The following is a 23,735-nucleotide window of genomic DNA, read 5'->3' on the forward strand; positions in this document are numbered from 1 at the left end:
AAATGGGAGTAACCTACTAGGACTTATTTCTGAGTACACACATATAGGATTGCCCTATGAGAGAGAAGCAGCTGCAATGAAGAAAACAGAGTGAACTCACTTTTTTCACAGTGCAAAATGGTGCCTGTACATCCATTATTTTTGTTAATAGCTGCAGACCAACCAATGCTAAACTGGAGCTGGTTCTAAAACAGAGGTCCAGAAGAAATTGCTCCATGGAAATAAACAGTTGGTGCAGGCATGTTTTTTCTTTAGTAAGGTTACACCACAGCAGGAAGAATGGAATTTTATAAACAATCTCATACTTTACATTCTATAAAACATCAAAGCCACTTACAGATTTATATGACACAGGTCAGTATAATTTATTCTCTTCTCAGTATACTTTATATATGTTTATTTCATTTTTTGATATATAATTTGGGTATTTATTACAAGGAGGAAACTGCATTCTGATAAACTCTGGAATGAATTCTCAAGACAAAAATAGCTAAATGTGGGAATTAACTATCCAGATTTCTAAACCGCACAGATTCTAGGTTGCATGCTAGAATCTATCATAACATGTGAATTATGAACATCAGCTTCACAAAGAACACCTTTTAGCTGTTTTTCCTTCATCCTGTTTCTTGTTGGGAAAAAAGTAACAGAAAGATCTGGATCTTTTAAAAATAAATAAATGAACAAACGTTGCCTGTAGAAATGAAATGAGGAAAAACATTTTGACTCCAGATCCTCTGTTCCATGCCAGATTTTATAAAATATGCTATGTCTTCTTGCATCCTCATCCTTCCTCTGATTTTGTATAATCCGAACTATAACCCAGCATTATACACCGTTTTCATACAAATTATCACCACATCACTGCCTCGGACTGAGGAACGTAGCCTTCATGACCTATGACTGGCTGTGAATGACAAATCAAAAGTCAGCGTTTCAGAAATCAGCTGGGTTTTTTTTCCCTGCTGAGCTGCAGCAAGGAGAGGGAAGGGAGGATGAAAGAATCTGAAAATAAAGGTAAGGAAAACCTATAACTAGGAACATGTACAGTGTTATAAACATATGATGCTTGAGTCATTTATGTGGTACTATTTACAGTCTATTCTGCTGAGTAACCATTTTAAAATTGCATCGTGCATCTTGAATGCAAACAAGCCATGTTTAAAAATAAATGCAGTTATATAATATGCTAAGGGATAGACTTTGTATGAAATCTCCTTCTTATTTGAAGCACAAATTAGGATGCCAAATTTGTTAGTTCATAGCTGTGAATGCAGTATGTCTTACAGTATGACTGCAAGGCTTTCTTCAAATACCAATGTATATATTTACAGTGCAACCCTAGTCATGTCTACTCAGAAGCAAGCCTTACTGAGCTCAATGGGACTGATTCCCAGGTCATTGTATATAGGATTGCAGTCCTAATGTTTAATGTTATGTTATCTGATAATATTGATAATAGCAAAAAGAAATGGGATGTCTCCCCATTAAAATATTTATGGAAGCTTGTGGTCTACAGTAAATAAACAGACCTCTACTTCCTTTCAGTGTGTGTATGAAAAGTATCCAGTATTTGAGGATACTTGACCTTCATAATTGTATCAGAGTGATATTGCAAAACTGAACATAATTTTCTTCTTTAGGGGAAAATACTTTTAAATCTACATTACAAATCACCTGACATTTATGTCACATTATTTCTGCTTTGAAATCTGAATTATCAAAACTAAGGCTGCCCAAAGGAGTGAAGGGAGATTGGTTGAACTGTGTGCTTGTCACAATGTTGCTGAGACAGTGATGTGACATTACTGCCACTATTCGATGCTATAGGTAGGTTTATTCCACAATTTTGCATTGAAGTGTTTGGCCTTTCCTATCATGTTTCTGATTTATATACAAATGTCCTTTCAATTTAGCAAAAAATAATGTGAGCAGTATAGATTCAGATGCCGAATTTGGGATGAGGCCTCCATCTTCCAATGCTCCTTGAGGGAAAGAGCTGTTTATTTCAGTCGCAGCTTCATCTGAGAGGTACAGCCTCTTTCTATCGCCTCATGTAATTTAGATGCTACCAATAGCAGCCTGAAGACAATGCAGGGGTGCACTATATTTAGCCAGCTGTGACAGCATCTGTTTCCTTCTGATCCAAGAAACCCAAAGCTCATATGTGCAGCATTTATGAATTTCTTTAACCTTTAAGGAGAAACCATGGTGGTTTTTTTGCCCTTGAAGCTCATGGTTGTGTGTGTTTGGTTTTTTTACTGCATGCCAACGGTAGTATAAGCACTCTCATTTAATTGCTGACTGACCTAATCTGTTCTGCATACGGCTTTTACCCAGCTGCAGATTAATCCTCAGAGTAGGAAAGAAAGCCTAGGCCTCAAGTCTATATACACTGTTTCCCACTCAGAGTGGAGTTAGAGTTGTTGCAGAGTCAGGCATGTTAAAAACAACATCATGGATTTTCCCATGCAGCACAAAATCTATAGGATATTATATATTACAGAAGAGGTAATTGTATGAAGGAGATCTGTAGAGACTATTTTGAATGAATCATAAGCCAGTCATATGTACACACATTAAACCATCTTATCAATTGAATTATATAGAAGCTGCAGTATATATTCACTTCTTCACCTTCTACTTTCAAGGTGTAAATACCTTTGTATGAGAATTGCATATTGCATAATATTACATTAGCATATTGAATTAAAAGGTGAAGAATAGTTGGTACCTTTAGCTGAATCAAACAGTAAAGCTTTTCTGGGACTGTACTACTTCACACTACCAGAGGACTTGCACATTCAAAAGCCCCTCCAATAAGAAATAAAGCTGCCCAGCACATACGTACAGAAAAATGGTGTACCAGGGTGAACGCTCCTAGGTTTCGAGACTTAATTCTCCCTTACATGCTAGCTTTGTACATGAAGGGAAATATATAATGTGCTCCCGCTCCTATTGTTGTACAGCCCAGGAAATCTTTTCAACTTGATTCTGCTGAATGTATAAACATGTGCCCTGAGAGATTATTTAGGGATACAAAGAAAACATTCCTGACTCTAGATCAAAGTGATTAGGGCCAGTCTCCTCATTGGTACATGACTAGGGATAGACAAATTTGTCATTTTTTATATCTTTCAGTTTTCCAAACTTCGGTTCTCAATAGTTTGCAAGTGTTTTTTTTTTTAAGTCCCCCTAATATGCACTTTGTACTGTTTTCCATTTTGCCCAATACTGATTGTTGCAAAGCTATTTCCCCCAATAAAAAAAAATGTTCATTTTTTTTTTTACTAATATATGCATTTTATGCACACTTGTCCTCAGTATGTGGAAAAATATTTTTTTACACATCACTTGGCAAACAAGTACATTGCAAAACTCTGAGAAGTGCGACTTTTTGAACCATGGCTATTTTGTTTCACAAATTCACTAGATTTGCCTTTAAATGTGATCTGAATCAAGTTTCTCCCCCATCTCAGAATATGACTCATTTGGCTTGTTAGTGTCAAAGGGGCACTTTCCCTGGATTCTATGACTCACATTCTCAAGCCATCTGGCTGCATTACGTAAACTCATCCCTTGTTTTAAAGATACCTCTGACTTGGTGCTCTTTTTAATTATTTTTGCTGCATTTTGGTCACACAGTGCAAGATGCATGATGTGCTTTGTTAACCAGTAATTGGACTGGCTACATAGAAGATCCTAGCTCAGGCTGCAGAGTATACTTACTCAGGACTCTGAGCTCGACTGAACATAGCAGGACTTACTTCTGAGTAAACATGCATAGGACTACATTGTCAGTGCCTGAAGCTACATTGCATTTTCTGCAAGTTGAGCATAGTTCTGTAATTCTTTAGCGCAGCCAAATAATAGAAACTGTCACTGTCAAAAAAAAAGCTTTAGTATTTTGTATTTTGATGGGGCAGCTTCTGTTAATTGTTGACTGCTATTTTATATTGTGTTTTACACAGTGTTTTACTACAGATCATTTTGATTTTTTATAGTTTTAAAATCATTGCTCATATCTGTCAACTTTCCCCTTTTTTTAAGGGTAATTCCCTTATTCAGAATAGGATTCCTCGCAAGAAAAGGGAAAAGTTGACAGGTATGTCATTGCTCCTAGTTGTCTCACACAGCAACAATTCCCAGAGTGGTTTAGCAATTTTTGAGGGGAATAAGGATCTCCTAAGAACACTCAGCGTCCTTAGCTAACTAGACTTCCCAGGATCCTTTGGAGGAAGACACAACTGCTTAAAGTGGTATGACACTCCTTTAAATGTATAGTGCAGATGCGGCGACAGTTACACTTATCCTAGTACTACACATGGACATTTTAAAGTACGTCCTACCCTATCCTTTTGTGGATTTTTAAAGGTTAACTCTGGAGAAATCCTTTTAAAAGGTATTTAAAACATTCACAGAACACATACACACGCAGAGTACTTATGAGGTGAACCAAGGCCTACTCTCTCCTTTGTGTTGTTTTTTTCTTATTTTAACACTTATTTCAACACTTATTTCATCCCATTGCACCTCTACCGTGTACTTTAAACACTATAAAAATGGTACAGAAAGTTACTGCATGCCACTTTCTATGTAATGGTATGTACAAAGAGCATTTTATGAACAACAAGATGACTGATCCCATGTACTGATGGCTATTTCAGAATGGCACAGGATACCACGTACTCAGTTATTATGCCCCACAAGTGGCATAAGGAACATACCAGTACTATGTATATGCCATTTTCCATACATACATTGCCCATTTGTACATACAGTTACACACTTCCTGCAGAAAAAAGTGTTTTTACTTAAGCCACGATGCCTAAAAGCTGCTCCAAGCAGCTTTGCACTGTTACAGCAATCAATCAATCAATCAATCAATCAATCAAAAGAGAGCAAGCCCTCAGTTGACCTCCTAAGTACAATGGCTGAACCAACCCTCAGAAAGAGTCGTAGATCTAAAGAACTAAACTGCAGGTCTGTGGCCTGTTTGCACTGGTCTGATGACTGGTTTCGCAGCAAAATCTGGTATTCTCTGACATCCCAAATCTAATCTAATATCTGTTTACCCTAACTGGAAACAGTTCTCCATGCTCTCAGATACAGACCTTTCCTCAACACCTGCTACTTGACCCTTTAAAAACAAAACAAAACAATAACCCTATGAGGTAGGTGAAGCTGAGTGACTGGCCCAAGGTCGCCCAGTGAGCTTCATGGCTGATTGGGGATTTGAACTCTAGTCTCCAAGGTTCTAGGTTAGCACTCCAACCACTATACCACACTGGTTTTTATTATGAGCTCCGCCCATGTGGCCCAGATCTTCCCAACATTATCTGAATAATGTGGGAGAAGCACAAGCTGCAGTGAACCCCACACCACCCAAGGACAGACCTTAGGACATGGTAGGCCATGCTAAAAAGAATACTAATAATCATTTCAAATATTATTCATAAGGACAAACTAATGGTAGTGTGGGTCCACCACAATCATTTGTGTGCACCCAATTCTAAAATGCATGTTTCAGGACTATGGAATCTTGCCCACCCTCCCATTGCCACCACTACTGCAAGGCTTACTTCTAACAAGTCATTCCTCCAATATCACATTTTCATCAGCCAGGCTCCAGTTTGAAAGTGAATCCAGCTAGGAGATAAATATTTTGGGTGGTAAAAGGCAGGGTGCTGTGGAAGGAGTGTTCTGAACTCCTTTCTTTACTGAGCCAAAATAGGCAAGCTGGTAATGAGATGTAAGTGTTGTTGTAGGGACGCGGGTGGTGCTGTGGGTTAAAACACAGAGCCTAGGGCTTGCCAATCAGAAGGTCGGCGGTTTGAATCCCCGCGACGGGGTGAGCTCCCGTTGTTCGGTCCCTGCTCCTGCCAACCTAGCAGTTCGAAAGCACACCAGTGCAAGTAGATAAATAGGTACCGCTCCAGTGGGAAGGTAAACGGCGTTTCCGTGTGCTGCTCTGGTTCACCAGAAGCAGCTTAGTCATGCTGGCCACATGACCCGGAAGCTGTACGCCGGCTCCCTTGGCCAATAAAGAGAGATGAGCGCCGCAACCCCAGAGTCAGTCACGACTGGACCTAATGGTCAGGGGTCCCTTTACCTTTACCTAAGTGTTGTCGAACCAATTGAGAGCAGTAGCCATAAAGCTATTGTGTTAAATATACATGCAAATTGCTAAGAAAACTCAACATGGTCACATCTGATTTCAAAAGAGGAAACCACCCCGAAATGAAGAGATTGGTAAAAAGCCAAGGGGGTCAAATCTCTCTGAAATGCTTGGGAGTTGTTTAAAAACACAAAATCAGAACTGGCATGCATACTGCAGATCAGAAAAGGTATCACCAAGGCCAAGAATATGCCAGTATACAAGCAGAGTAGAGGAAGCTATTAGAGACAATAAGGTTTCCTAAAAATGGAAGTTTTGAACATGCGAGAACAGAAAGGAACAGAAATTTGGCAAAAGAAATGCAAGCAGACAATAAAGGATGGTAAAATTACATAAAATTTTAGGAGCACATTGCTAAAAACATAAAGACAATCACTGTCAACAAAATCTTTAAATATATTAGTAGTAGGAGAAGGAGAAGGAGAAGGAGAAGTAGTAGTAGTAGTATAGGGAGGGAGTGATAAGGGAGTTAAAGGCGTGCTGAAGGAAGATAAGGTTTGCTGAATGAATTATTTTCATCTGTCTTCACGGCAGAATATATCAGATCCTCCAAGTGTCCCTATTTTCCGAATTCTAATTGGATCTGTGAATGTCCCGCTTTCCCTGCCAGAGCTTGTGGCGGCTATCGGCGCCAAAAAAAAAATATTATTATTTTTTGCAAACAGAGCCAGGAAGTCTGCGCGCGAGTATCACTCTTCGCTTTTTCCTATCTCTAGGGACACGCCTGTTCTCGGTACAAAGACTTGCTCTGCCAGCAGAGCCAGGAAGTGTGCACACGAGGATCACTCTTTACCTTTTCTCTATGGTGCTAGCCTGGACTCATCATCCACCGGTGGATCCAAGGCTGCTATCTAGACCTGTCCGAGCTGTGGCATGTCGGTGCCCAGTAAGCTGCCCATGAGCAGGCGGGAAAGGCTCATTGAGAAGGTCCCTCTCTCTGTCTCCCCTTCCCCCCTTTAGGGTCTCTCGTATACTCTGTGTGCCTCAGTGCCAGGATCCCCACCCCACCCTAGTGCATTAGCCATTGATTGCAGATAAGCTGACTCTATTCTGCAATACTAGAAAGATCTAAGAAAAGAAAGAGCGACCTGCTAGTAAAAATGATCTCAAGCTCTCTCAGTCCTAATTAAAAGTTATTTGTCCAATGGGCATTTGGATAGCTAGTTAAAACACACATCTCTCATGTATGGTCAGGGAATGCCCCCCTCCTCATTTTTTTGTGTTAGCAGACTGGAGAAAGTAAGTACTGGGGCTTGGGAGGGTGGAGAGTGGAAAAAATGGCTGAAGCACTGGGACCCCATTTCCCCCCTAAAAGCTTTGCTCCCTTCCTTTGATCACTGTACTGCTTCAATCTTCATATTGTGTTTCTTTTGGCCACTATGTGACCCCCGAGCCAAGGAGATAAGTAACAATACAAGCTTTAGAATACATCTGAAGGCAGCCCTGTATAGAGGTTTTTATAAAAACATTTAATGTTTTTTGTTATGCTTTTTTTATAGGTTGGAAGCTGCCCAGAGTAGCTGGGGCAACCCAGTCAGTTGGGCAGGGTATAAATATTATTATTATTATTATTATTACTATTATTATCAAATAGGATGTCCCTATTTTTTATCGGAGAAATGTTGGTGGGTATGGAAAAGTGAGAGGGGAAATGCAGTGGAAAGCACAAAATAACAGCCAAGTGCTTGCAATGTCATGTAGCTTCTTCGAAAACATATAGGCATGACTGCTCACTAAACAACCCATTTAGAAGCTTTCACTCTTCCTTCTGACTCCCTCTTGAGGCTTATATAGTAGATGTCTGGAGGCTTGCAGCCTGTATTGTCAGCACCAGCCTTATCCACCTGTAGCCCAGCCTGGCTGATTACTGGTTGTACTCCTCATGAGCAAGTGGATAGTCTAGGAGCTGCTTCTTCACATCCAGGTCTTCAAAATATTCTAAAAAGGGTGGTTTGCCTACTGATGGAGTGGGGGAAATGTTTAGCTTTGTTAATGTTCCCACCCATCTTTTTAAACTATGTTGGTGCTGTCTTTTCATATCTATTTCTTCTTGTCAAAAGCCACAGTGCATAGGGGTAAGCAGCCATATTGACCCTGACTCACTTTAAAAGTTGCTTTAAAACATTTGGGCACTGGAAACCCTCTGTAAAGCAACACTTTGCGGCAACTGCTCTTGGAAAGTTTAATGCCTTTCATTCATTTCTATGAAACGTCTGCCACTTGCACAATCTTCTCAAACACCTTGACAATTCTACAGTGAAACAGACATTGTTCCATTGAATAATTGTGGAAGAATTCATTGATTGCCTCCCACCCTCTTTCCACCTGACCTCCCACTTCATACATTCTTTATGAAATCACATTCATTCTCTTGGATGAGGAAAGGAACAAGAGAATGACATACAGACTGAAATTGCTTGATAACTACTGCTGAAATGAAAGCCTTGGGAGAATAATCAATAAAAAGGGAAAGGCTGCTTTATTTGGTGAGTCAATGAAGAAAAACACAAGGCAAGCAAAACTAGACAGGATGCCAGTAATGTTAGAGGAAGAGTTTGTAAAGAAAGTCTTGACATTTTTGAGGGACTGAATAAATAGTTTGCTGGACAGCAAAAGGAGGTGGCTTGGAACTTCCATCAGCTGTATGTTTCAGAAGGTATGCTTCTCAACTGCCATTGACGGGAAGCCCCACTGGGCTTGATTGCATTAAGAAGTTACCCATTGGGATGGGGTGGTTTCAATACAAAGTGCTTATGAGTGGACTTCAGAAGGGATATCTCTGCTCACTAATCAGCTGATTGGTGCACAAAGCCAGCCCCTTTAAACTTGTTACCTGACATCATAATAATGTCAGGTGATTGACAGATAGGTGGTCCCACAAGGGTAGGAAGGTTCTAGCTCACCAGCCAGATCCAGTTATGCACTCCTAATCTAGGTGGCAACAAACAAATTTCATTTTACATAACAGTGTTTTGGGGGTGCCAGCTACCTCTTTCTGGAGATCCAATGTGGCAGCAGTGGACTTTGGCTGTCAGTTGGAATATTTTAAGTTCACCTATGTTCAACCTGTGTATTTGTAAATAAATGCAAATATTACAAAATGCAATAAACCTCCAGTAATCCTTCATTTGAAAGGCAAACACAAACCTCTGGAGCTTGTCACAGCTCAGACAAGCAGAGAGAGCATAACAATATACACAGATTTAATTTATAGAAGTCTAAATGCAGTCACTGAGTGGAAGTCCTAGTAATGAATATAAGCACTAGTAATGAATACACATCTTGATGCACTTCAGTGAGCTGCAGGCATAAAAGAAAGCATTACATTTATCCAAATTATCTCAGTAGTTCTTAGCTGCATTCTCTTGCAAACATTTAGCATTTTGCACATAGATGAAAGTGCAGCAGCATCTTGTGCTAAACAATGTGCATGGACTGAAGCTGGGACATAGCAGAAAGCTTTTTCCATGTTCACAGACCACTGTATAGATCTCCAAAATGTGTAGATATTGGTAAGAATATTGTCCATTTCGAAACCTTTTTTTGCGTTTGCTATAGACTATTCTAACAATATGTATGAATATTATACTGGTTCAGCAACTTATATAGCGTTTAGAAACACCATTTTATAAACAAACTTATGCGGAGGAGCAACAGAGGAGCATCTTTTTGTATGATACAATCAATCTGTAAATGTTACTCCATTCTAATAAGCTAATCATCTTCATTGCACTTGTGTGCTATAGCCTGGCTGACAGGATTTGTTCAGGAGCCCAGAAAGGATTAATTGGGATTCTAATGAATTTGCACTGAAATCACTCAATTTCACTGCCACTCTACTCTTGTTCTATAGTCCTTCTGCATCACTGTACCCAGTCAGAGGAGAACCTAACCTCTATCTGGGTTAATGAAGCTAGGACAATATAAGCATGAGAACGCAAAAAACTTCTGACACTGTATTTCATAAAATATATATTGCCTATGATTGTGTTTCTATGTTGGCTGAAAAAATATCTGTGTTGCTTTCTCACATCATGGAATAATTATGGCTAGGCTCAGGCTCTGGGATTTTTGTGGGTCAAAGGAAGAGTAAAAGCTTCTCAGTAACAGGGTACTGCTCCCAGGCAGTTTGGAGTCCAACAACTCTTTCTTTTCTTCAAATAATTGCTCTTCTTTTGATTTGCTGTAACAACAGATGAATCATTAAGGTCATCCTAAACCTAGCGACTTTGGGCATGGTGACCAGTTGCTCTTTGATATTTTTGTGTGTCACAGTTCTGCTGGCTAATCATCATTAACCTGCCTCCATGTTGACCCAGGTTCTGTTAATGCTCTAGGGAATGGTGTAAACCCTCTAGCCACCACTCTCAAAACATTTCACTCCATAGTGACTTTGTTGTATCAGTTACCATCTCAACATTTCGTCTGAATCTACTCCTACCTATCTAGCAAGTAAGACCTTCCAGTTTCCCAGGCTGCAACGTGATGGTAGAGAAGTCCATTTGTAACTGCGCTTCTCATGCTGACCCCACCATCAGGTGTTTTTTTTTTTTATTTAAAAAAAAAAAAGATTTATATACATATATTCACCCTACCAATAGTTTTTGCAAAAGTCACAGAGGTTAGCAGCTGTAAGTCAACTGCATTGAGCCCTATAACTGCTTAAATTGAGCTGATATCATTTGTGTTACTCCCAAACTGAATAGTAAGGCCTTGACAGTCTTGGAAAATGAAGCACCCTAGAGGTACGGTTAGGACTGCAGCCTTTGTAAACAGAGCTGTATAGTAAGGCTATAGAAAAAATGGCTCAAGCCATAGGTGGCAGGTTTAACAGACAGAGCCTGTTTCTACAGCACTATCTTTTCCTTTCAGAAAAGGTTTCTTAATGGACCACATTAGGGCATGCAAAGGAACTCAACTTATTTCAGCAAGTTAGGGCCACTTCCTTCCAGTGATATGGTTGTTTTTGCTTTTCTCTTTCTGCAGATGGGCCACCTATTGCCACATTTTAGGCTGCAAATCTGTGCAGTCTAAAAACCCTGTTTAACCCAGTAAGACTTACTTTTTAACTAACATAGCACCCAGTGTTTTAACACCCACATGTACCTTGATGCTATTGTTGGACAGATCCCCATCTACTTCACTTTTCCTTTAACATTCCAGTTATCCTGATTACAAACTCAGGGTAGCTCTAGGCTTCCCTTCCCCTTCCTTTGGTTGTAGTCTCTCTCTTTCTCTCTCTCGCCCCTTCCTAAAACAAGGGAAAGAGGCGGCAAAAAATAAAATAATAAATAAACCTGGGAGAACTGGGACGTGAGAAAGTGCTGGAGTCAAGAGTGGAGGGAACATACAGGGCGTGGGAGGGAGCTGGGAAAACTTCCGCTTTTGTGTAATTCTGCCGGCTGACTTAAAACCGAGGAACACTCCTGGGTTGTGGAACGCGGAGCTCTGCAGCTTTCACCGTCGGGATTCAGTAGGGCTGCTCCTGCTGTGGAGCCCCCGCGTCCCCTTTCTGCATGACCATTGAGATTGACAGTTGCATGGCTGGCGATGCTCTGTGCACGGAGAGGAGAAGCCCAATGGCAACGGAGGCACGGCTAAGGCGCCTCCCGGATTGCTTCCGGGCACCAGATCTCTGGAAAGCGATGTGCTCCCTAATGGCCAGGCCCCGGCTCTCGTCCGTGGAAGGCGAGGCGTGCCTTGCCCAGGCTGCTCCAATCGCTTCCAGGCAGAGAGGCGGGGACGGCGGGTAGGCTGCCTCCGCGCGCGCATACACCCACCAGCTCGCTCGCCAGGAAGGCCCTGCTGGGGCTGCAGCCCCCTTTCTGGGCGTGTGGCTGCCTCCGCCTCTCGGGGAAGGTTATGCACTTGTGATTCCCTTTCTTCCTCCTCCTCCTCCTGCCGCTTCCTCCTTTATGCCGGTGGAGACCCTCTGTGCCTGACTAGCCCATGAGCCTCCTCGGGAGCTACCGGAAAAAGACCAACAATGATGGCTATGAATCTTTGCAGCTCGTGGACAGCAACGGTGACTTCTGCGGCAGCCGGGAGCGAACCGGCGGCGGCGGAGGCGGCGGCAGCATCAGCAAACAAGGGGTGATCCCCGCGGTGGTGGCGGCAGCAGCAGCAGCCCGGAGCCCAGCGCGACAGCAGCACCAGCCGCTCGACTGCAGCACCATGGACAGCTCAGGTAGCGGCTTTAACTTCTTGGCCGGGGAGGGGAAGGAGGCTGTGGGTGATGGGAGGCTCTGGTTACAGCCCCACCTTGCTTCCCAGCAAGATCTGAGAGGCCCAGGCGTGCTCTGCTGCTGGGAGGATGGCAAGGCTGGCCGGGGTCCAGGCCATCCTCCGGTTTCTGAGGCAAGGAAACCTAAGAGGGCCCGGTGTTGCAATTTTAAAGAGCTTTGAAGACCAGCTAATGAGGAAACGTATCCCAGCTGTCACTCTCTTCTGTTAATTGATGGGGAAAGGAGTGAGGAGAGATGCAAAGGAACTGCTGAGGTCAGTGTATTGTTCTCAGGATGTGTGCTAAGTGGGCAGGAGAGTGATGGAGGGAAGATGGCTTAGGTTTCATTGGGTGGTGTGAAGAAATCATAGTAAACTCAGGGTGATCATTGGAAGAAGGAAAATGTATTTTTCAGAAAGTATTGGGTGCATGTCCAGTTTATCTTATGGCGAACATGCTTAAGAGCAGTTTTAAAAGGACCACATTATAACAGTGGAAAAAGTGCTTTGGGTCATTGTTTAATGGGGGTAAAATATAACTGAATATCAGATGTGGAATAAATGTTGATGTTGTGTTGGAAGTGAAGGCTACTAAACAATGGCTCATTTATTTCTGCAAACAACTATCCTGAGTGGCTTGGCCAAAAGAGTTCTTTTGTTATCTGTAAACGCTAACAAGCATGCTAGTATTGTCTCTAGATCTATTGATAGGGAACAACACAAGAATAAATTAGGAAACACTGCTTTATTGGCAGGTAAATAAAGTTGTGCCTCCTCACAATAGCAAAGGGAAGGAAAGCTTGAATGTAATTTTGCTGGAATGTTTTCTTCATGACCAGTGGAATTAGACTGGCATGCTGCATGAGTTGGGAAACTACCCCCACCCATTGCTAAATCTTCCAATTGTATAGCCAGATGGCTCACAGGATTGGTAATGAGAAGCTATGCACTTCAGGGGTCCTGGTTCAGATTGGCCTGGATTGCTGAGAGTAGTTATTGATGGATTATCAGCTATGTACTGAAATGTGTGGATGGGTGTGTTCCTTCCTTCCTTTTTTTTTTAAAAAAAAGGGTATTTCAATACTATTGATACCAGCTGTGTTTGCTAACAATTTTATCCATAGCTCTGTTTCATTTCTGACGCTAGCTTCATTTTTCCTCCAGAGAACATCTTCTTGATGTATAAGCAGTTTCCACAAAGTGATGTGCTGCCAGTCCGTTTAAAAATATATTCTCATATCCAGTGAAGTGGAATCCCAAAGCACAACTGTTAGAGTGAGAATATGATAGTCTACAAGAACTTAGTCCCCATCCTTGAATTTATGTGGTGTGATTAACTTGGTTGATATAAAGAGGATTGGACTTGAGAACTGGTTTATTCACTGTCTCAAGGTTGGGGGTAGAATTCCAGATGCTTTACATGATAGAAGAGTAATACACATGATGAACCATATGTCCTGAATTTAGGAGTCCAGTTTATAATACAATACAACTGAACTAATGGTTTATTTTAAAAAATAGACTCCATGTAGGTTTCAAAATGGTAGAAGAAGAACTAAGGCATCTGCTGTGATTACTCCTCTTCCCCCAATGAGCTGAGCAGATGTTAAATTGTAGCCTGTGCTGGCTAGGCCTGATGGGAGTTGTGACATAAAGTACTTGGAGGACACCAGGCTGGGGAAGACTAGTATAGTCACACACAATGCGTTACCTCCACTTGGTAATTAGCAGAAGGCCAAATCCCAGTTTACATGCATCAGTTCGTTTTAAACAAACAGGTGTGTTTAGTGTTAGCGTGCACCCACAATGGAATAACTTTGATCTAAGAAAACTTTGTCTTGGTCTTGTAGAGGTAAGGAGTATTTTTTCCTAACTGTTACTGATCAGAGAAGGATGTAAGGGGTAAAACTTTGGTTTCTATTGGAATAGAAGGAGAAATGAGGTCTGTGCAAACTCATAAATTGTGCTGGACTTTCCAGGTACAGTTCAACCCTCTTGACCCTTGCCCATCTTGGCTTTTTAAAGCTAACCATAGGAGATTAATAGGGTCCAGGGAGTGATTGGTGCTTCATTGGAATGGGTGAGGAACCATTTGTCTTGAAGTAGGCGGTGGTGTGTCCACTCTTTAAGAGAACCTCCCTAGACCTGGAATTCAGTGGCAAATATCCTCTTTTTGGAGAAGGTGCTTGAGAGGATCGTTGCAATTGAGCTTCAGACATGCTTGGAGGAAAATGAATGTCTGTATCCATTTCAGTCTAGCCTCGGGCCCATTCATGGCCCTAAACTGTCTTGATCACAGTGGTTGATACATTTGTTAGAAGAGAGATGGAGGGGAGTGCAATCCTGTTTATTCTTTTTAGAAGCTTTCGATACCATAGACCATAGCATCCTTCTGGAGGAGCTCAATGAGGTGGTGTTTGAGGGCACTGTATTTCAGTGGTTCCACTCCTACCTCCAGGGTCATTTCTAGAAAGCATTTATGGAAGGCCACTGACATCATTGGAGTTCCCTGTGGTGTTCTATAGGATTCCAACTCGTCCCCCATGCTATTTAACATCTATATGAAGCCCCTGGGAACTGTCACCAGCAGTTTTGGAGTTAAGTGTTACCAATATGTGGGTAGCACTTCTATCTCTCTGTTCCATCTGAATCAAGAGAGGTGGCTGAGGTATGAACGCAATGATGTGGGCCAACAATTGGAAACTGAAGCATGAAAGGACAAAGGTGTTATGTGTTCCAAGTCTTGAGTTGAAGAGGTTCTGTACAGAGTTGCAGTCCCCTGGAAGGATCAGGCTTGTCGCTTGGGGGTACTCCTCAACCCAGTGAAGTCACCTGAGGCCCAGGTAGCCTCTGTGGCCAGGAGTGCCTGTTTCCAGCTCCAGCTGGTTTGTCAGCTACACATTGTGGGTTTCACCTTGATCTGGTAACTTCCAGATTGGATTATTGCAGTGCTCTCTATGTTGGTCTGCCCTTGAAGTCAACTCAGAAGCTTCAGCTGGTTCAAAATGCAGGGACCAGATTACTGGCTAGGGTTTTCTTTAGAACTCTTGTATAATCCCTATTTTAAAACAGCTACACTAGTTGCCATTTTGTTTCTGGGCCTAGTTCAAGATGCTCACATTAGTGTTGAAAACCCTACATGACTAGTTTTGAGACTACAATTTCCATCATCCCTGACCACTGGGTCCTGCTAGCTAGGGATCATGAGAGTTGTAGGCCAAAAAACATCTGGAGTGCCAAGTTTGAGGAAGCCTGCTATAAAGTTTTCAGTGAATGCTGGAGACATACATCTTTACACTGGCCTTTGACAACTGAGAAGTGTGTTTCCAGAAGGCATCCTATTCCTGTGACTATAATTTGTTTTAACAGGTTTTATTACCAAATATCCAGATCTGCAAAACAGATATATTCAACACTATTGTAGCGACTCATTTAAGATTAGAGGAGGAGGTGTAACTTACCCTTACTTTGTTGTTCTGTGTAGTCCAGTATTTGTATTTTATAAATTAATTAAATATTATTTAATTTATTTAAAAAATAATAGAGAATTTTAAATTATTGTAACCTGCCCTGGGGCTTGCTGGTGAAGGCAGGTAATAAATGTAATAATGCTGATAATAATACAATCCTAGAAAACTTGACAGAAACGAGTGCAAAAGTTGGCTTAATTTTTCATTAAGAGCATTTGCACTGAAATTAAGTAAATGGTAAAGAGGAAAGCCACAGGGGGCAAAGTTTTCAAATACTGAATCTGCAGCTTTGAAATCTAATGCTTTTGAGTTCTGAGGCCACAATCAGAACACCACAAATTAATTGGTGTTCCCTGCATTAAGGAAGAGACACTCTCTTTCTTCCTCCACCCTAGTTCACTATTCTTCTGTGCTCTGCCCATGGGCAAACGTATCTGTAAGGTATAATGTTTTTTAGTATTGCATGTATGTGTCTGTATTGACGTGGTGGGATCGTATTTCTGCAGATCTATAAGCTCTAAGCTTCCAAAGAATATAGGAATCAAGTGTGTTGGCGCTTGATAAATGCCACAAAGTAGTATCCACACACTGGGGTAAAATGAAAGGAAAAACTGAATATAGATTTGTCTAAAGACATATAACATGTCCTATGAACTTGAGGCAGGTAAAGAGATCTTAAAATTAAAATACATATATGCTTCCATTTTATTAGAATATGCTTAGGCTCATAATTCCATGGACCTCTGAGAATAGGCAATTTCAGGCCAGCCCTGGGAGAACCTCTGTGTCTCCTTGCTGGTTATATTTTTTGTCTTGTGCATTCTTGAGATGGCTGAGTTATGATGGAAAACATGACAGAAATCTTTTAATACCTTTTTGTCCCAAGACCATAACATTCTAAATGGCAAATCCAAATACAGTTAATAATGACGTAAGACCCCTTCTGGATCAGGCCAAAGGATTGTCTAGTCCAGCATCTTTTTTTCCAGCAGTGAAAAACCAGATGGCAATGGGAAGCCCACAACTAGGACATGAGGGCAATACCAACTCCCGATGCTGTTCTTCAGCAACAGGATTTCAGAAGCACATTGCCTCTGATCTTGGAGGTAGTCATTTTGGTTCTTTTAAAATTATTGGATAGATTTCTAGTACACTGTTTAGAGTGTTTATTTTCCTTAAATGGCTTACAAGAGATCAATAAACTACATTAAAATTCAAGGCTTGAATAGCAATAAACAACTGAGAAAATTAAAATACAGTAGTAGATAAAATAGTCATCAGTGGTATGCAGCCATCATGGCTAGTAGGCTTTATCCTTTGTGAAATTGTTTAATCTAGGTTGGAGGCCATTACCACATTTTGTGACAGTGAATTTAATAATTTAACAACTTGCTGGAAGAAGTCCTTCTCTGTCCTTAGTCTTCTGCCAGTCAGCTTCTTTGAGCGACCCAGTTCTAGTATTATTCAGAGAACAAAAAAAATTCTCTGTCCACTTTCTCTACAGACATAATTCTATACACCACTATATGCCTCCTCTTTTTGCCTCTCTACCAAGCTAAAAAGCCTTGTGAGGACAATGATGCTGTCAGTACAGATTCTAACAGTGCCATCCCATATACTTTGGTTTGGAAGCAAGTTCCATAGAATTCAGTGAGACTTTCTCCCAGGGAAGTAGGTGTAATATTGCAGTTTTAATCATGGGTAGCATATTACTAGAAAACATTGCCATTGAGAGGCAAACCTGCCATGCTATGCACTGTATGAAACTGCAACTGTTTGGCATTTATTTAGTTTTAAAAGTGTGCAATACTAAGCAACAGGTCTAAGAATCGGGAGAGGGGGTTGCCTGTTCTAGATGGGGTCACACTCACTCTGAAGGAACAGGTATGAAGCTTAGGAATGCTCTTGGGGTCATCTTTGTCCATAGAAACTCAGGTGACCTCAATGGGGAAGAGTGCTTATCACCAGCTTTGGCTGGTACGTCAACTATATCCTTTCCTGAACAGGGATAATTTTGCCACTATGTGTGCCTTCCCTCATGGCTGGTCTGGAGACTGCAGCTGGTGCAGAATGCCACAACCCCAGTGGTGAGTGATGCCTCTCATCAAGCACATATCACACTAGTGCTAAAAGATATGTGCTGGCTGCCTTTAATCACTGAACCAGTTTTAAGGTTCTACTACTAACATATAAGGTCCTGAACAACTCCGAACTATGTTACATTTCCCAACTCCGAACTATGTTACATTTCTGGTAAGGGCATTAATATCACTTCTAATACATCATGGCTACATTTCTATGTGCATACAAAATACTATAACTGCTGCATGCGATGCATATGCAGGCCTAGCAGGACATAGATTAACCCAACTGCGGCTAGAAATTTCCAAACCCACTTCCTCTATGTAGCTTCCATTGTCTCAACCAAAGTGCCTCTGACTTAGCCTGCTGCAGATTCCTTTCCCTCCATGAAGAGCTTTGTTCCCTCCAGGTATCTTGTGTCTTTCCATCTCCCTTCCTTGCTTTTAGCAGAAAGGCAAGATGGGAACTCAGCCCAGAATGCAAAGAACTACTGGAAACCAGTTCTGTGAGCATCTACCAGATCCTTCAACTGCTTGTTCAATACCTCATGATCAGTGGGTATTAAGGGACTTCTGAACATCAAAAAAGACCAACATACTACAATTATGTCCGCTTCAAATTTACTGTATGCATACTGCATAGCTAGTATACTTTCAAAGTAATCAAAGTAATCAAACTGAATGCACTAGGATAATGAAAAGAGGCATGTTACATAAAACAGATAGCAATTTATGCCTGAATATAGAAGCCATGTGGTGAATATTATACAGTTGTTTAAGCTGCTGCATTTGTTCTGCAACAGCTGGTGTGTGTGGATGCATTGTTCAATTGATCACTAGCAAAAATGCTTCTGACCCCAAACTGCTCCTGGGATAATATTTTTCCCCTGCTCTCGAGATTTTGCATTGTAAGCTATTATCAGTTCTTGCAAACCTTCATGCTTAAAAAAATATACATGAGAATATCTTCATTTTTATTATTTTCATTCATTTCATTATTCTAATTTTAAAAATGTCTATGGTGAGCTACTCTCTGAAATTTATAGGCATTGCATACCAGTTCTAGTACTTCTATGAATTTAATTATCTTCCTTTTTATGATAAAGGCACATGCATATTTCCAGTTTATTACTTCTAGCAATACATCTTCTGCAGGCCTTGCTAAAAATTCTAATAATTCAGTTGTAATAACTAGACAAATGAGAGTATGTAGAAGACTGTACAGTTCTTTACCATCAGCACCCGTCAGATTCTGAACAGGTATGAAAAAACATTTCCACTGATTTCCGTAAAGCAGTGCTGATGACCATAAGCAGATAATTTTTTTTGCCATGGTGTGCTTTGTTTTTTTAGGGGTGCTGGTAGTAGTGATTTCAATATAATTGCTATATGAGGCCCTAGGGGTGGACATTGGCAATCTTTTGTAATGGTTGAAGAGCAACATTTTTGCCTGCTGTAAAATAAAGGCACCAGCTGAGCCTCTCTGGGAAGAGCATTCCACAAATGAGGAGTCACTGCAGAAAAGGCCTGTTCTCTTGTTGCCACCCTCTGGGCCTCTCATGGAGGAGGCACACAAAGAAGGGCCTCAAATGATGATAACAAGTTTTGGGTCAGTTCATATGGGGAGAAGTGGTCCTTGAAATATTGTGGTTCTGAGATGGTTCTGAGCTGTTTAAGGCAGCATTTCCCAACCTTGGGCCTCCAGCTGTTTTTGGACTACAACTCCCATAATCCTCAGCTAGCAAGACCAGTGGTCAGGGATGATGAGAATTGTAGTTCGAAAACAGCTGGAGGCCCAAGGTTGGGAAACACTGGTTTAAGGCTTATAGGTGAAAACCAGCGCTTTCAATTGGGCCCAGAAACTAATTGGCAGCCAATGCAGCTTGGCCAGGATTGGTGTAGTATGCTCAAAACCATCTTGCCCTGGTGAGCAACCTAGCTGTTGAATTCTGCACTAGCTGAAGTTTCTGAACTGCCTTCAAAGGCAGCCTGATGTATAACGTGTTGCAGTTATCTAGCCGAGAGGTTACCAGACTACAGACAGCAGAAGTTATGCTATTCCTGTCCAGATAGGGGCACAGCTGGGCCACCAGCTGAAGCTGATGGAAGGCACTCCACATGAGTCTTAAGCAACAGCAATGGATCCAGGAGTAACCCGAAGCTGTGTGCCCACTCCTTCAGTGGGAGTTTAACACCATCAAGAACAGGCAACCTCCTATCCATCTGGTCTATGGAACCACCCACTAACAGTGCCTCAGTCTCATCTGGATTGAGCTTCAGCTTGTTGCCTCTCATCCAGCCTATTAGCAAGGCAAGACAAAAGTCCAGCACACCCACTCCCATACCTGCAAATGTAAAGAAGAAGTAGAGCTGTGTGTCACCAGCATAATCCAAAACTCTGAATGAGGGAGGTTTTATGTACATGTTAAACAGCATGGGGGATAAAATCAAACCCTGAAGAACCCCACATTGAAGGCTCCATGGGGCCAAGGAGCACTCCCCAAGCAGCATCCTCTGGAAATGATCACCGAAGTAGGAAAAGAACCATTGCAAAGCAGTGTTACCCACCCCTAACTTGGACAGCTGCTCCAGAAGGTTACCATGGTTGATAGTATCAAAAGCCACTGAGAGGTTGAGGAGAATTAATAGGGACACATTTCTGCTGTCTCTTTCCCAATGGTGGTTATCATACAGGGTGACCAAAGCAGTTTCTGTGCCAAAACTGGGCCTAAACCCCAATTGAAATGAATCTAGAAATGCAAAATATCACTTTAAATTTGCTTTCTGAAACTTCATAGCTGCAGGGTGGACTATGAGAACAAAGATCCTCTATTTGATTGACAAAACTAGATTCATTTACAAAACACTGACCATTCAATTAGTCCAAAATACCTTCAGACCAGGAAATGTCAGTGAAGATAAGACCTTTGGAGTTGGGTTTCTCATAGATTAATCTCAAGAGCTAGCAGTGATCAGCTGAAGTAAGCAAAGTATTCTTTGATTTTCTAGAAGTTAACATCTCTTGTCTTTTTATATTTGCTTTTCAATAAGCCAAGAGATATCTCTGTATCAGTGAAAACAAAATAAACCAAAACAATCTGTTAGACAATGTCTCGTCTGTCTTTCTCCTTTTTTAAAACAGAAGAGTCCATTTCATAAGCCTCTTTGTTTCTAAGAACTGAATAGCACCGCCAGATCGCTTGCACATCTTTTGCCATTGCATCATTAGTGCTTGTTTTTACACAGTTTTGCCCTTGACTGTGTTTCGTATTGTTGTTGTTTAAATGACAGTTCTAAGCACAAATTTAATTGCTTTTTTGCTAGTGAGATAATAATTTGAAAAAGTAAATAAATATAAGATTTTAGTGCACATAAAGCTTAAGTAACAAGCTGATAGAAATGTCAAGGTAATGAGAAAAAGTTAAACATTCCCTCTCCCTTTTCCTATGGTAGGTGAAATCATGCAGGATTATAACTTAGTCTGCCATCAAGGCTATTAGAATCAGAACAGTATTTATTGTTATTGTGTTATCTAATTAAGGTCCGTAAACCATAGAAGAATAAAACAACAATGTACAAGGCAATTAAGACTTTCATAAAGGTGTAGATAAGGCTATTAACAGCAGCTGCATTGAATTAAAAAAAAATCCTTCCAATGAGATGTTAGCAACTGACTTAGGAAAGCATGCCTGTTACCAAATATCCTAGTCTTATTTCACAACCAAAGTAGCAGTTCTTTACCAAAAAGTTCAGAGTTAACTAGTTTATAACTGATGTACTACATACCGTAATTGTTTGTGGTCTCTGTTGAAAAAGTGGAAAGAAGAATCAATTGCACTAGCTATGCCCAAGAGGCTCTTTGGATCCCGGCTATATTCTTGGCTATGCAAAAAGGACTTTCAAATCTGTAGATGCAATGCTAAGCACATAGAGTGTTATGCAGAGGTGCCCTAGTATTTAGTAGAGCTTTACACTCCCACCCCCAGGTTGCCACTGTGCTGTCTGGTGCACAGCATTGTGGCCAGTATGTTAATTCCAAGGCAGGCTTTCCGCACCTTCCCTGTAAGCATTTGTAGGGGGAATCTGTGGACCCCTGATGAAGAGGCTACTGCCCAGAAACACAACAACAGTTAGCTTTTGGGTGCTTGCAAAGGAGGTGTGGAAGAAGAATCTGCCTTGGAATAAATAGCACAAAGGTGGCCCAGTGGGGGACCGAGCACTCCATTAGGGCACCTGCACATACTACTGTGTAACCGTTTAACCCTGTAAGTTCTGATTCTCCTCACAACATCTGCACCCATTTGCTCATTCTTAATTAGCAGCTGTGCTGTTACAAACACACCTTTGTTTTATTTTATTCTTTTGTGTTCATGTATGCTCCAGTCCAAGGATCCATTGCCCATTCAACTCTGTGGATCTGTTTCCTCCTTTGGAGTGAATGGGAATGCTGATGCAGTCATTCACTCAATATATGTGGTGTAGCTTCCACAAAACAAATTGCAGATTGACAAAATGGTTCAAAGAGAGCTGTGCAATGGGCTTTTAAGTAGGGGAACTTGCATAAGAAGAGTGAGAGATGTTAGAATGCTCTCTCTGTGCATGGATATCATTGCGCTTGCTGTAAGAATTTATCACCGCTGGGTTTCAGATCATAAGAACCCAATGTCTGGATACATGTCAGAGTGTGAATTTCCCAATGTAATTCTGTTAAATTCTCTTTAAATGGGTAGTGTATTCAAATGCTGAAAATATCTGATGCCACAGGCTTAGCCTGTCCAGGGAAGATGGACTGATAAACAGAAATTCTTTTGCATTTGTCAGAGTTGGGCATGGTTGATAGTATGCCTTTGTTCCATTCTTTTAAATGCCTTGCAACTTTACTTGAGACATGTGGTTCTGTATTTAGCAAGCCATGCATTAGTGATATAATGACTCAGATGGGCTTTGTCACATCAACACCTGCCTCTGAAAGCTGTCTCAGGTCCTGCAGTACATCCTGCTGAGCAGGAACCTGAAAACAGGCTTTCCTATCTGAAAAATGCTTCTTTCTGTGATACCCTGTTTCCTGTTGCTAGTCTCTCTCTGTTCCAGGTACATTCACCTCTGATTCTGTCCAGCCCACAGCCCACAAGGAACAGAACAAAACAGTACAGTACAGTGTTTGTTGCAGAACTGGTGCTCCTCATATGTGCCTGGTTTTGTAGTGACCATGCAATGTCATCGGTAGCCTCTCTTTTTGCACCATTTAATCTGATTTTTTGCTTTCCAGGAAAAATTCTGTTAACCTTTCTCCCCCCTAAAACAAAAATTGTAACATTCTTTGATTATGTCACTACCACAGTTAAATAACTCTGATGCATCCTGTTGTTTACCAGAGATTGTGACTAACTTGGTTAGCATTTACATCTCCATTTGCTCGTTCCTAACTGGAAGCTGCATTGTTGCTGCTGATGTGTGCTAAGACCTGGTGCTTGTGGTGGTTGGTAAATCTCCAGCAAAGCAGTGTGTGTGTGTGTGTGTGTGTGTGTGTGTGTGTTGTCTTATGTCTGGTTTTCTTCTTTTAAGGTGCCTCGTCTCCGGACATAGAGTCTAACTATGGGGGAGGCCTGTTAGACATGATGAAAGGAGGAGCAGGGAGACTGTTCAGCAACTTAAAGGATAACTTGAAGGACACTCTTAAAGACACTTCTACGAAAGTTATGCAATCTGTTGCAAGGTACTATGAAACAAAAGCCCTGGAGAGCTCAGCTAGTAAAATAGTAAGCTTAGTAATTATTTCCCTGT

The 23,735-nt window shown here is 41.3% G+C and overlaps 1 protein-coding gene across 5 annotated transcripts in view; it reads left to right on the plus strand.

Annotated features, from left to right (window-relative positions):
- Positions 1-750: 750 nt before the first annotated feature.
- Positions 751-23,735, plus strand: part of DNAJC6 (DnaJ heat shock protein family (Hsp40) member C6) — a 49,179-nt gene continuing 26,194 nt past the window's right edge. For 2 of the 5 annotated variants that reach the window (XM_081011743.1, XM_081011744.1), the window contains exons 1-2: positions 11,915-12,365; positions 23,517-23,667. In XM_081011743.1, the coding sequence (XP_080867869.1) occupies positions 12,128-12,365; positions 23,517-23,667 (389 nt within the window). In that variant the 5' untranslated portion in view covers positions 11,915-12,127. Of the gene's footprint in view, positions 1,018-11,914; positions 12,366-23,516; positions 23,668-23,735 lie in introns of those variants that run through there. The other 3 variants (XM_081011746.1, XM_081011745.1, XM_081011747.1) reach the window with 2 other exon arrangements.

This window comes from Podarcis pityusensis (genome assembly GCF_964106645.2).
Source record: "Podarcis pityusensis genome assembly, chromosome: 6".
NCBI classification, from domain to species: Eukaryota; Metazoa; Chordata; class Lepidosauria; order Squamata; family Lacertidae; genus Podarcis; species Podarcis pityusensis.